The following is a 12,817-nucleotide window of genomic DNA, read 5'->3' as shown; positions in this document are numbered from 1 at the left end:
TACATTCTAAAAATTTTCCACCTTTCACACCAAGAGTAAAGTAATAAAATAAATGGAATAGTGCCACACTTCAGTTAAACAAGGCAACATATCACTAATAATAATAATAATAATAATAATAATAATAATAATAGTTAGCAAATATTGTCAAACAGACTCTGCTTCAATGAAAGTGGAGATATCCAGGCTTCATCTTGTGGCTCTATTAACCTGTAAGTACAGCTAAGTTTCAAAATAGATATTCTCAATTCTTCTTATTCCATTTTCTAGCACAGCAATTATCATGACAGTCTGGAATAAAAGCATTTCAATACTTACAGTCGACATCTTTGGATTGTATAGCATAGTGGTAACCAATCCCATGATCCTCCACTGTGACGAACAGGCTGGCAAGCAGCTATCCAGTCAGTCAGATACCCGCATACACAAGGTGTGCCGCACATACACTGTGTTGTATCTGGTCAGTCTGAATGGATAGCAACGTGTTAGCCCTCCAGCAGCACCCAGACATGCAGAAACAAGAAATTTTTTACTGCCTGTCAGCGTGCACACTGGCACTTGTGAGATCATGAAATCAGAGGAAATATGAAACAGTAGGGCACCAGGGCTGTTCAGCAGGCTTGTGCACCAGAAGAAAGCAGTGGGTTCTGCACGAATATACTTTTCTGGATGTCTTTTAATAGCCATGAATTGGCTAAATGGTTACAGATTGGATCCCACTTGTGCATATCAGTGTATCGAATGGCCAAGCTACACAGTGGGCATCAGGGTAGGATGAGGTTGTTGTTGTTGTTGTTGTTGTTGTTGTGGTCTTCAGTCCTGAGACTGGTTTGATGCACCTCTCCATGCTAATTTATCCTGTGCAAGGTCCTTCATCTCCCAGTACCTACTGCAACCTACATCCTTCTGAATCTGCTTAGTGTATTCATCTCTTGGTCTCCCTCTACGATTTTTACCCTCCACGCTGCCCTCCAATGCTAAATTTGTGATCCCTTGGTGCCTCAAAACATGTCCTACCAACCAATCCCTTCTTCTGGACAGGGTTGTATGGTTAAAAAGAATGCATACTTAACACACAAGTGGTTTATTCAGAGACGGAGGCACGGGCCCTTTATAGAAGGAGGTATATCGGCAGACTTTGGTCTCTTGATGTCAGGATTTGGGATCGGTCCACTTCAGGTCAAGGCCAGGAACAGAGAAGTCGAACAGCCTCCTGTGCCTGCTAATAGGTAAACTTCACACAATTTTATTGTGAAGAGTTGATTGGTTGTCCATGTAGCATAGTACCATCAGCACTAACACTGCAGCATCATCACTGGTGGTACAGCATATGGGCCCCACTTCCTCCCTTCATGTGAGTGGAAAGGTGGTGTAGTACACCAGCCATATTTGGTCATAAATGCTCAAAGTTAGAAAGAGGATTGCAGCACCACCAGTCACAGGTGAGCACTGGTGTTGTGCTTTATCAAATATAACATAGCCATCACAATGTTGCGAAGCAGTCCACCCAGCTACTATGTGGAAATAGTTAATGCAGCTGTACTCAAGCAGTGAGGTGTCACAAGCCTTTCCACACCATCAGCCTCCAAAGTGTTTAAAGCACAGGCTAAACACATGCAGTGCAGAAGAGTATATCTCTTCAAGCCACATGTACTAAAATCAGTTCTCTCAGCACCACAGTTCTACATATGTGGCGACCACCGTATTGGATGCTAATTGAGTACCACTGTTCTGGTCAGCAGTCTTCTGACACAGTGGGGAGGTGAGACGAGGATCGTACCGCTGACACATGAGACACAGCGGAGCATCGCTCCAGAGGGTCCACACCTCTTTTGTGGATACGTGCGTAGCAAGTATGGGACCCCGAGCTAATGTGGCCCTCCTTCCTTTCCGGCTGCATACCTTCCTTTTCCACATCCTCCCCCATCCCCCATCTTGCCCCCCCCCCCTTCCCCCCCACCTCCGCCTCTTTCCTTCCCTTTCTTCCCCTCTGGGAGTATGTTTTGTGCCTACGTCCAGAGACGGACGCTCGAAAATGTAACACATTCTTCGCTTTCTCTACTTGCTAGTCTTCATCCTTCCTTTGTCCTTCTCTTTTCCTTACCTCTTCTCTTAACCCTTTTCTCCGCTGCGGCATTTGAGACCTTTCTCCTTTTTTTCCCTTTCTTTGTTTTTCTCTTTCTCTTTTTTCCTACCTGTGCGTGTCTGAAGGCTGACCCACGCATTTCCATGAGTAGCCGGTGACGGGGTAACGCGTAATTTCGCACCCCGGGTAGACAGGTAGGACACGTACGTACCCCCTGGTAACGGCCAGGCCCAGGGAGGGGTGATTACCTGAGATGATACCTTCCGAAAGTGCCGATTGGTCCCTCCGTCGGTTTCTCGGGAGGTGTGACCTGAGGTGTGAACAATCACATAAGGCGGGAGTGCCCTCAGAGAGGGCCCCCACAAGGGAGGAGCGCGCCATTGGAGATGCCGGTAATCATGGGGGATACTTCCGCAATGGTTTCTTCATCTTCTACTATGTCTGCTCACAAGTGTAAGTTCCATGAGTCTCAGCCACAGACAGTTCTTCCATCATTACCACAGCTCCTGGTTGTTTCTCGGTCTGACGAAGGTCACGACCCCTCCACGGTCAACCCTTTCATTATTCAGAAAGGTCCTGTAAAGTCTTGTTCCAGATTATGAAATGGCACCTTGTTGTTAGAAACAGTGCCCTGCAGGCACAAAAATTGCTGCGTACTTCACTGCTACACACCTTCCCTGTCCAGGTGGAAGCGCACCGCACTTTAAATTCCTCACGTGGGGTTGTTTATACACACTCCCTCAACGGATTGTCCGACGAGGAAACTCAACACTACCTGTCTGACCAGGGCGTAACGGCTGTTCATAGAGTCATGAAGAGGGTTGACACGAACATCGTTCCTACCCGTACTGTCTTCTTGACATTTGACTGAGTTCAACTCCCATCGAACATAAAAGCGGGCTATGAGATAATTTCCGTTCGCCCTTACATCCCAAACCCTACGCGTTGCTATCGGTGTCAGCGGTTCAGTCATACCAGCCAGTCCTGTTCCAATCCGGCCAAATGTGTTACGTGTGGCAAGGATGCCCATGAGGGTGCTTGTCCACCTCCATCACCTCATTGCATCAACTGTATGGGTGAACACGCTGCTTCCTCTGAAGATTGCCCCATTTTTAAAGACGAAAAGCTCGTTCAGGAAATCAGAGTGAAGGAAAGGTGTCAACCTTTGCTGCTCGAAAATTATTCGCCAGTCGAAAGCCCAATGTGCCTCAGACAGGTAAATACAGCACTGTCCTTGCCTCTCCTCGGCCAGCAAAAGAGGCAGCCACGCAGACTTGTGATCTCACCTTTAAGTGCCACGGTCGTCAGATTGGCCAGTGCAAAGATCGCCCGTTCAACCTCCCCACTCTCGCCTGCTCACTCTATGGCTCACCCTTCATCGGGTTCTTCTAAATCTCAATCCCAAAAGTCAGACACCCAGACTTCCAAAAAAGAGCCTACTCGTGAAGATTTTTTACGTACCCCAACTTCACAACCATCAGTTCCTCCTTCATCTAAACGTCCTGTTTCCAAGAAGGCTAATAAGAAACCCAGTTCCTCTCCTTCTCCGCCACGGCGTGTCCCATCAACAGCACCACCTGGCGGTAGCCGCCCTCGGCCGTCTTCTGTGTCGCCGAGGTGCACTGCTGGCGGCCGATCATCTGGCCGATCACTGGTGGCAGGAGCTGCTCCTGAACAACCTATGGATCAGGATCTCCTGCCTTCGGCTGAATGTTGTTCCACGCTGTCGGTCGAAAGCTATGAGCAGTCGTTGAGTTGAGGGCAACTTTGGTCACATTCTTCCATTTTCTGCCCACCCTATGGCCATTATCCATTGGAATATCCGCGGCATTCGAGCCAATCAGGATGAATTATCGATCCTCTTACGATCCTACTCGCCGGTCATCTTCTGTCTCCAGGAAAGAAAGCTGCGTCCCCATGACGGCTTTGTTTTCCCCCATTTTCAGTCAGTCCGATTTGATCTCCCCTCTGTTGAAGGCACTCCAGCACATGGAGGACTCATGATTCTTCTCCATGATACTCTCCATTATCACCCAATACCCTTAAACACTTCCTCCAAGCTGTCGCTGTCCGTCTTTCCCTTTATGGATACACCTTCTCTCTTTGTACTGTATACATTCCATCATCCACACCAATGGCATGAGCTGATCTCCTTCATCTTCTTGGTCAGCTTCCGCCCCCCTATTTGCTGGTTGGGGACTTCAATGCCCACCACCCGCTTTGGGGATCTCCACATCCTTGTCCGCGTGGCTCACTATTGATAGACGTCTTCCACCAAGCAGATCTTGTTTGCCTCAACACTGGGGACCCTACATTTTTGTCTGCCTCCATGACAAATTTCTCTCGTTTGGACCTTTTGGTCGGTACTGTTCCGCTAGCTCGGCGCTTTGAATGGTTTGCCCTTGCTGATACACACTCGAGTGACCACTTTCCATGTGTCCTTCGATTGCAGCCACAGCTGCCATATATGCGCCCGCGACACTGGAAGTTTCGTCTCTAGTGACATTCGATGACCGTCACTTTCCTAGCATTGACCACGAGGTCATTCATATTACAGACATTATTCTTACAGCTGCGGAACATTCAATACCTCGCACCTCTGAATTGCCCCGGTGCCCCCCAGTTCCTTGGTGGAACGAGGCATGCCGTGACGCAATACGTGAGCGGTGACATGCTCTTCGCGTTTTCCGACACCATCCTACTTTGGCCAACTGTATCCGCTATAAGCAGTTCCATGTGCTATGCTGTCACGTCATCCGTGATAGCAAGAAGGCAAGTTGGGACTTCTTTACAAGCTCATTTAACACCTTCACTCGCTCCTCAGAAGTCTGGAGTCAGATTCGACGGTTATCTGGCGTGCCTAGTTTCTCCCCAGTCTCTGGACTCGCTGTCACGCATGATACATTAGTGGACCCCGTCGCAATTTCTAACTCATTGGGTCAACACTTTGCTGAGATTTCGAGCTCTTCAAATTACCCGCCAACGTTTCTCCCGAAGAAACATGCAGCGGAAGTGCAACCTCTTGGTTTCTCCTCTCAAAATCACGAAAGCTATAATACTGTTTTCTCCATGCGGGAATTCCAACATGCACTCCCTTCTTCTCGCTCCTCTGCCCCAGGACCGGATGGTATCCACATCTGAATGTTGCTGCATTTATCGTACCATAGTCTGCGTTACCTCCTTCGCCTTTATAATCGAATTTGGACCAACAGTACTTTTCCCAGACGATGGCGTTCCTGTTCCGAAACCTGGAATGGACAAACATCTCCCCTCTAGCTATCGCCCCATTTCTCTCATGAGTAGTGTATGTAAGGTTTTGGAGCATATGGTGAATTGCCATTTAGCTTGGTGGCTGGAGTCCCGCAGTCTTTTAACACCTGCCAAATGCGGTTTCCGAAAGCATCATTCTGCAGTTGACCGTCTTGTTGCTCTTTCCACTTATATCATGAACAATTTTCTCCGGAAACGCCAAACAGTAACAATATTTTTTGATCTGGAGGGAGCATACGATACCTGTTGGAGGACAGGCATCCTCCGCACACTGTTCTCTTGGGGCTTTAGAGGTCGGCTGCCCCTTTTTCTTTGCGAATTTATGGCAGAGTGCACATTAGGAGTGCGGATGAACACTACTCTCTCCCGTACTTTCTCCCAAGAAAACGGGGTACCCCAGGGCTCCGTGCTAAGTGTTGTCTGTTTGCCATTGCCATAAATCCAATTATGGATTTTCTCCTTCCTGATGTCTCAGGCTCCCTCTTCGTGGATGATTTTATGATCTACTACAGCTCTCAACGGACCAGCCTTCTGGAACGACGTCTTCAAGGATGTCTCTATCGCCTCCACTGTTGGAGCGTCGAAACAGGCTTCCGCTTTTCTCCCAGTAAGACCGTTTGTGTTAATTTTTGGTGTCGTATGGAGTTTCTTCCATCTTCCTTACATCTAGGACCTGACAACCTTCCGTTTTTGGACGTCCCTAAATTCTTGGGTCTTATGTTTGACAGAAAACTGTGCTGGTCCTCCCACGTTTCCTATGTTTCGGCTCGCTGTCTGCGATCCCTCAACACCCTCCGTGTCGTGAATGGTACCTCCTGGGGAGCGAACCGAGTGGTCCTTCTCCGCCTCTATCACGCCTTAGTGTGCTCGAAATTGGACTATGGAAGCATAGTTTACTCCTCTGTTTGGCCGTCTATTGTTCGGCGTCTCGACTGTATCCACCGCCGTGGATTACGTTTAGTGTCTGGAGCTTTTTACACCAGCCCTGTGGAAAGCCTTTATGCTGAGACTGCTGAACCTCCGCTGTCCAATCAGCAAGCTGTCCTTCTGAGTCTGTCTTCCATATTTGCAAATCTGGCCCATGACATTTTTTTTGACACCTCCTTGGATTTAGGGTATGCAGGCCGCCCTTCCTCCCTACTACCGCCGGGAATCCGCTTCCGTCAACTGCTCCATTCTCTTTCCTTCCGCTTTCCTAAAACTTTCTTGACAACTTGGGGTACAGCACCGCCTTGGCTCCATCCCCGCACCTGCCTGCTCCGTGACCTTTGTCAGTTTCCCATGGATGGTACCCCTTCACTTGTATATCGTCGGGCATTTGCTGCTCTATGTGCACAAATGAAGGAAGCCACATTTATTTACACTGATGGCTCAAAAACATCGTTTGGTGTAGGGAGTGCCTATATTGTTGGCGACACCCCAAATCAATTTCAGCTTCCCGACCAGTGTTCGGTTTATACTGCGGAGCTTTACGCTGTTCTCCAGGCTGTCCAACACATCCGTCGCCATCAGTGGATACAGTATGTTATCTGTTCAGATTCTCTCAGCTCTCTCCTCAGTCTCCAAGCTCTCTACCCTGTCCACCCTCGGGTCCACCGGATTCAGGACTGCCTCCACTTTCTCCACTTGGAGGGCGTCTCTTTGGCATTCCTCTGGATCCCAGGACACGTTAGTTTCTGTGAATGAGGCGGCCGATATAGCGGCCAAGGCTGCAGTCTCTCTTCTTCAGTCAGCTATTCGCAGGATTTCCTTCACCGATCTACGGAGTGTTTTATGTCGTCGTGTTTCTCTTTTATGGCACGCACATTGGTCGACACTTCCCAATAATAAATTGCGGTACGTGAAAGCTCTTCCCTGTGCTCGGACCTCTTCCTCCCGAACGCGTCGTCGGTAGGAGGTAATTTTAACTAGACTCTGGATAGGGCACTGTCTTTTTAGCCATTGACATCTTTTAAGTGGCGATCCTCCCCCACTCTGTCCCCGCTGCTCTCAGCTGTGGATGGTAAGACACCTTTTACTTGAGTGCCCCTATTTTACTCCGTTACGCGCCCGTCTACAGCTGTCGCCTGATATATCTTCCATTTTAGCAGATGACACGCGCTCATCCGATCGCGTTCTCGAGTTTATTAGTGCCAGTGAGATAACGTCAGTCATTTGAAGCTCTTTTTGGGGACAACCAACCCCCTTTTATAGTGGTTTTTTAAGCTTTCCTTCTGTTTTTAGTTTCTCCAATTTTTTGAGGTTCGTTCCCATTGCTGCTGGTTTGCAATTTCGTTTTTTTACCTTTTCCTAAGTCACAGACCGGGCGCTAATGACCGTAGCAGTTTTGGGCCCTAAATCCATAAAAAAAAACTGCGTAGCATGAAGAAATGCTGCTGGCAGGGGAGGAGGCTGAATCATGAAGTCCATGGACGGTCGACGCCGTGCTCTGACAGCAGTCCTGAGTGTCAACAAGACCCCGAGTCAGCTAAATTCCCCAGCCAAGTCAACACAATTCTGTACCGGGTTGTAGCAAGATGCATTCGTAAAGAGCAATAAGTATTTGCAGATTGATTCCCTGGTGGTGCCTAGCATCCGTCCAATATACCAAGCTGCCGACACTATTACAATTGGAAGACGTCGAGACTGTTACAGTTTTGTTATTATTTATACATTGTGCAACTATTCAAATCACTTGGTAAATGAGACAGATATCAAGCAAGAGAACAAAGTGTTAAAGCAATGCTGACTTCAGTTGAGTATGAAGTACTTGAAGAATCTTGTGGATTCTCTTGAGTCTGTTACCAAGGTTAGATGTTGATATGATGTTGATATTAGTGTGATGATTTGTTTGCTGTCCCTATGATTGGTTTTTTAATTGTGCTGTGTTGCAAATAAAATTGTTCAGTCCTTCAGTAAAAGTCACCTCAGCATCAGCACAAAGAAAACATTGGTGTTTGAAAATTTTCAATAAGAACACTTACTACTGTAAGTAGCACATTGATACCCATGTGCTAAGGACGACTTATCATGCATTGGTCTCCTCCACTATAAACTGAGTGAGGTGGCACAGTGGCTAGCATACTGGACTCTCATTCAGGAGGATGATGGTTGAAACCCGCATCAGGCCATCCACATTTAGGTTTCTTGTAATTTCCCTAAATCACTTCAGGCAAATGCTGGGATGGTTCCTTTGAAACTGCACTGCTGATTTCCTTCCCATCCTTCCGTAATCCGAGCTTCTGCTCCACCTCTAATGACCTCATTGTCGACAGGACATTAAATGCTAATCTCCTCCTCCAGTATAAACTATGGGCTCCATAACACAAGCAAACCTTTACATGCTATTAAAGTTGCAGAAGAAAGCTGTTAGAATAATTTGTGGCATAAAATCAAGAGACTCATGTCGTGATGTATTTCCTAAAGCTGGAATATTAACCATTACAAATAATGTGTATCTTTAAATCGATCATGGTGACACAAACACTTAAACAAAATGTGAACTTTGATGTACACAACCGCAATAGTAGGAAAAAATAGCAGTTCATCTCATAAACCACAGAATTGCACTGATTGAAAGAAACCCACTGCATGCAGAAGTGAGGCTTGCCCACCAATGTGTTGCCAAGTTCATTCACATGTCTCCCTACTGCAAAATTTAAAGCCAACCTAAAAAGAATATTGATTGCCAATCCACATTATGCATCAGATGAGTAGGAATAAAGAAAATTTTTATATTGGCTTCAGATATGTATGTTAGTTAATACAATCACTTAAAATTCTACCTCTATGTCTATACACCACAAGCCACCTTGCAGTGTGTGGCAGAGGGTACTTGAAAATTAAGTTTTTTTTTTTATTCACTTCTTAAATAGATAGTCTAAAATAAGTTATAGTTGATAAGCTGAAATGTTTTGTGTGTTCAAACCAAGCCTCTCATAAAGCAAACTACTAAGTAAACATGGCTAACTATATCACTGTATGTTGTAAAATGTATCTAAATACATACGGGATATCCCTCCTAAGAGTTTCAGGCATCTTTTTTTCCGGTGTTTTGTTGATATTTTCAGTTTAGTTTTTGCAGTGTGTAGCTGGAGTCTGCCCAAACAAATATCGTTCATCACATCTTTCATTCGACACCCATTGTTGAAGGAAAGTGTGGGTTTGCTTCCCATTATGAACAAAATTATTTTTAAAGCTGAATTTTATTAGCTCATTTGATAAAGTGGTCCCATATTAGTCCAATGTGATATTTGTTTTATGTATATATATTCACAAGGACAGTGAAACAAAAAGTAACCAGTACTCCAACAGCAACAGTGCCACCCTGTCCCTGTCAGTACATATCCATAAAACAAATATTGCACTTAACTAATTTGGAACAGCTCTATCAAAAGGGCACAAAAAAATCCACTTTAAGAATAATTTTGTTTGTTAAGGGAACAAACCAACACTTTCCATTGATACTGGGCATCAGGAGGAGGAGGAGGTGATAAGCAGAATTTGTCTGGGATGACACCAGCTAAATGTCGCAAAAATGGAATTGCAAATATCTGCCTAAACACCAGAGAAAGCATGCCTGACAACTCTTAAGAGGGATAGCCAGTATATTCATTTATTATAAACTGACAAATGATTAATGAAGTAGTACTTGTTGTCGTTATTATGTATGACCTATGCTGTCAGTGCCCTAGAAACTTAAATCATTTAAAATACAAAAAGGGAAAAACATGGTGTTAATTCTTTTTGTAGTCTTAAGTGCATATTGTTTTCCTTTATAGGCCCAGAAGTTCTCAAAAGTTACACAGAAGAAAGAGGGAGAGATGTTTGTGCTGTTTTTGAAGATGATGTGCAGAAGTCATCTGCTCCATCTGTGGTCCTTAGTGGGCCAGAATTAGCTAGTATGATGAAAGTTGGAACCAGAGTGGTTAGAGGAGTTGATTGGAAATGGGGTGACCAGGTATAACTGTTAATAATTAAATGTTCATACAATTGTACATCTTCAACAATATGTGTATGTAGGCTTTTACAGCCAGAGCTCATTTCAGTAAAATCCTTCTGGATGTGTGACCACATCAAGATGTGATAAACTCCTGACATTTCAGCTACAATTGCTGACAGCCTTTATCAGGGTGACTACTTATGGTTTGTGGTTATGGCAACAAGGGACAAGGTCAAGAGGACCCAGGAAAAACAGCTGAGGCAAATTGCCCAGGTACTATATGTATCAGGCATTAGTGACAAGATGGACAAGATTTATACACCAAGAGGAAATAAATAATATTCTGTAGGAACAAATAAATAAGAGACTTCATGGGTTCCACTGAAGACTGCATAAATAGGCTTCACACACCAGGAGTCCACAGGCTTACCTGTGATTGTAGATTGGTCTGTAGTGACAAGATGGGACACCATATCAACACATGCGTTGCAGAGCACAAGCAATATAATACAGCTTGTTGAGCATACTAAACTGATGATGGCAGAACATGGAGGAAAGTGTGGAAAGTCCATACATTTTACCTACTTACCACTTAGAGAAAATTCAGAGAGGAAGCGCTGACAAATCTCAGCCACCACCAGCTAGTATAATGGGTGTAAAAGAACTTTGTATACAAAATTTTAGTGCGTTTGCAGGAGACAAAAATGCCACAGGTGCACAATTTTGATGCTGGAGGTGCATGAAGGTTTTGATGCTAGTGATGTTCAGAGATTTTGTTCAAACTGCCACGTGATGACTGTTGTTTTAGGGATGTTGCTGAAAATGTCATCTGCTTACATTAATGCACAATTGGCATCTGCATGCTAATGATTATCAAACATACTCTAAACAGCCATGTGATCATGAATAATTGTTGCAGCTTTGGCCAAACTGGCACATAGCTCGTCTGGAGAGAGAGAGAGAGAGAGAGAGAGAGAGAGAGAGAGAGAGAGAGAGAGAGAGAGTGTGTGTGTGTGTGTGTGTGTGTGTGTGTGTGTGTGTGTGTGCACGCGCTCGTGTGTGTGTGCGTGTGCGCGTGAGTGGGTGCGTGCGCACATGGAAGTTTGGATACTGTCTATGAACATCACTAGTGTTGAAACCTTCGTGGACCTCTAGTGGGGAAATGATGCTCCTTAGACATTTTTTCACATAAAAAAGTGTTTTTTTTTTCATCTCCTCTAAACGCTCTAAAATTTTGTATACATAAGTTTTTATACTCTATAACAAGGTGCCGTCAAATGAAAACTGAACACCCACCACAATGGGACCATGGAATGGTTCCATTCAAAAGTAATCACTGTATGCATTAAGACATTTATTCCACTGGGACATGAGACAATCAATTCCTGTTTTGTAGAATGTGGTCAACTGCTGACAGATCCACAACTGCACCCACTCTAGCTCTTCCTCATCCGATTGAAACTGATGTCCACGCATGTCTTTATCCTGTCGCCAAGGATGTGAAACTCACATGGTGAAACATCCAGGCTGTACAGAGGACGTTGCAGTGTTTCTGAATCAAATTGCTGAAGCATAGCCTTTGTCTGATTGTCAGTGTGGGGGCAGGCATTATCATGCAATGGGGTAACTCCATCTGACAGAATTCCTTGGCATTTTGACTTAATGGAGCAGCGCAGTTTCTGCAAAGCACTGTGCATTGTTTGTTGTTCCACACTCAAGGAACTCGAAAAGCAGAGGACCCCTGCAGTCGAAATAGGGCACCCTTTACTGGAACTTGTGTGAACAGCATTGGAATTCTTTGGTGGGGGAGATGTGGAATGTCAGAATGCTGTGGGTTGGAATTATACTGTTGAACAATGACACCCACTCCCATGCTGCCAATCAGATGAAAGCTACACTTCAGCAATTGGGTTGGGAAACACGGCAACATTCTTTGTATGGCATAGATATTTCAACATGTGATTTTAAAATATTTGCTGACCTGAGAAAGACACACATGGAAGTTGATTTCAGTCAGATAAGGAGGTGCAAGAGTTGGTGTGGTTGTGGATCTGTCAGCAGTCGACCGTGTCTATAAAACAGAAATTGATTGTCTCATGTCCTAGTGGGAAAAATGTGTTAACACTTATCATGATTACTTTTGAATGGAGCCATTCCATACACTTATTGTGGTGGGTGTTCAGCTTCCATTTGACTGAAATATTATTAGCAATAAGCATATCATAACCCTGGCCACTGATCCTTACCAACAAGAACGTAGACAACAACTGCTACTGTCAGTGACAGAAGACCCATTTCAATGCACACTGTATCACAGAGTGCCCAGTCATTTTCAGCTAGAGTGATAGAGATCCAATAGAGCACATGGTTAAACATAATAATGTTTCAAAAAATTGCGGGATTGCAGGGGATGAAATTCAGACCAGCTGTAGCATAAATGTGAAATAAAGTCTCTACAGCACTTGGCAGGTGAAATGAAACACCAGAATACTTTAGTTTGGAAAACTTTTATTGGCAAAATGGTAGACTACAATCAAATA

General features: G+C 44.9%; 1 protein-coding gene across 1 annotated transcript in view; it reads left to right on the top strand.

Moving 5' to 3' along the window:
- The window catches only part of LOC126469882 (E3 ubiquitin-protein ligase HERC2), an 846,528-nt gene that overhangs the window by 366,584 nt on the left and 467,127 nt on the right, over positions 1-12,817 (top strand). Inside the window, exon 35 of the mRNA XM_050097213.1 lies at positions 10,117-10,295. Within this exon, the coding sequence (XP_049953170.1) occupies positions 10,117-10,295 (179 nt within the window). The remainder of the gene's footprint in view (positions 1-10,116; positions 10,296-12,817) is intronic.

The sequence above is a fragment of the Schistocerca serialis genome, chromosome 3 (genome assembly GCF_023864345.2).
Source record: "Schistocerca serialis cubense isolate TAMUIC-IGC-003099 chromosome 3, iqSchSeri2.2, whole genome shotgun sequence".
Lineage (NCBI taxonomy): Eukaryota > Metazoa > Arthropoda > Insecta > Orthoptera > Acrididae > Schistocerca > Schistocerca serialis.
This window is presented reverse-complemented; position numbering and strand designations above follow the sequence as displayed.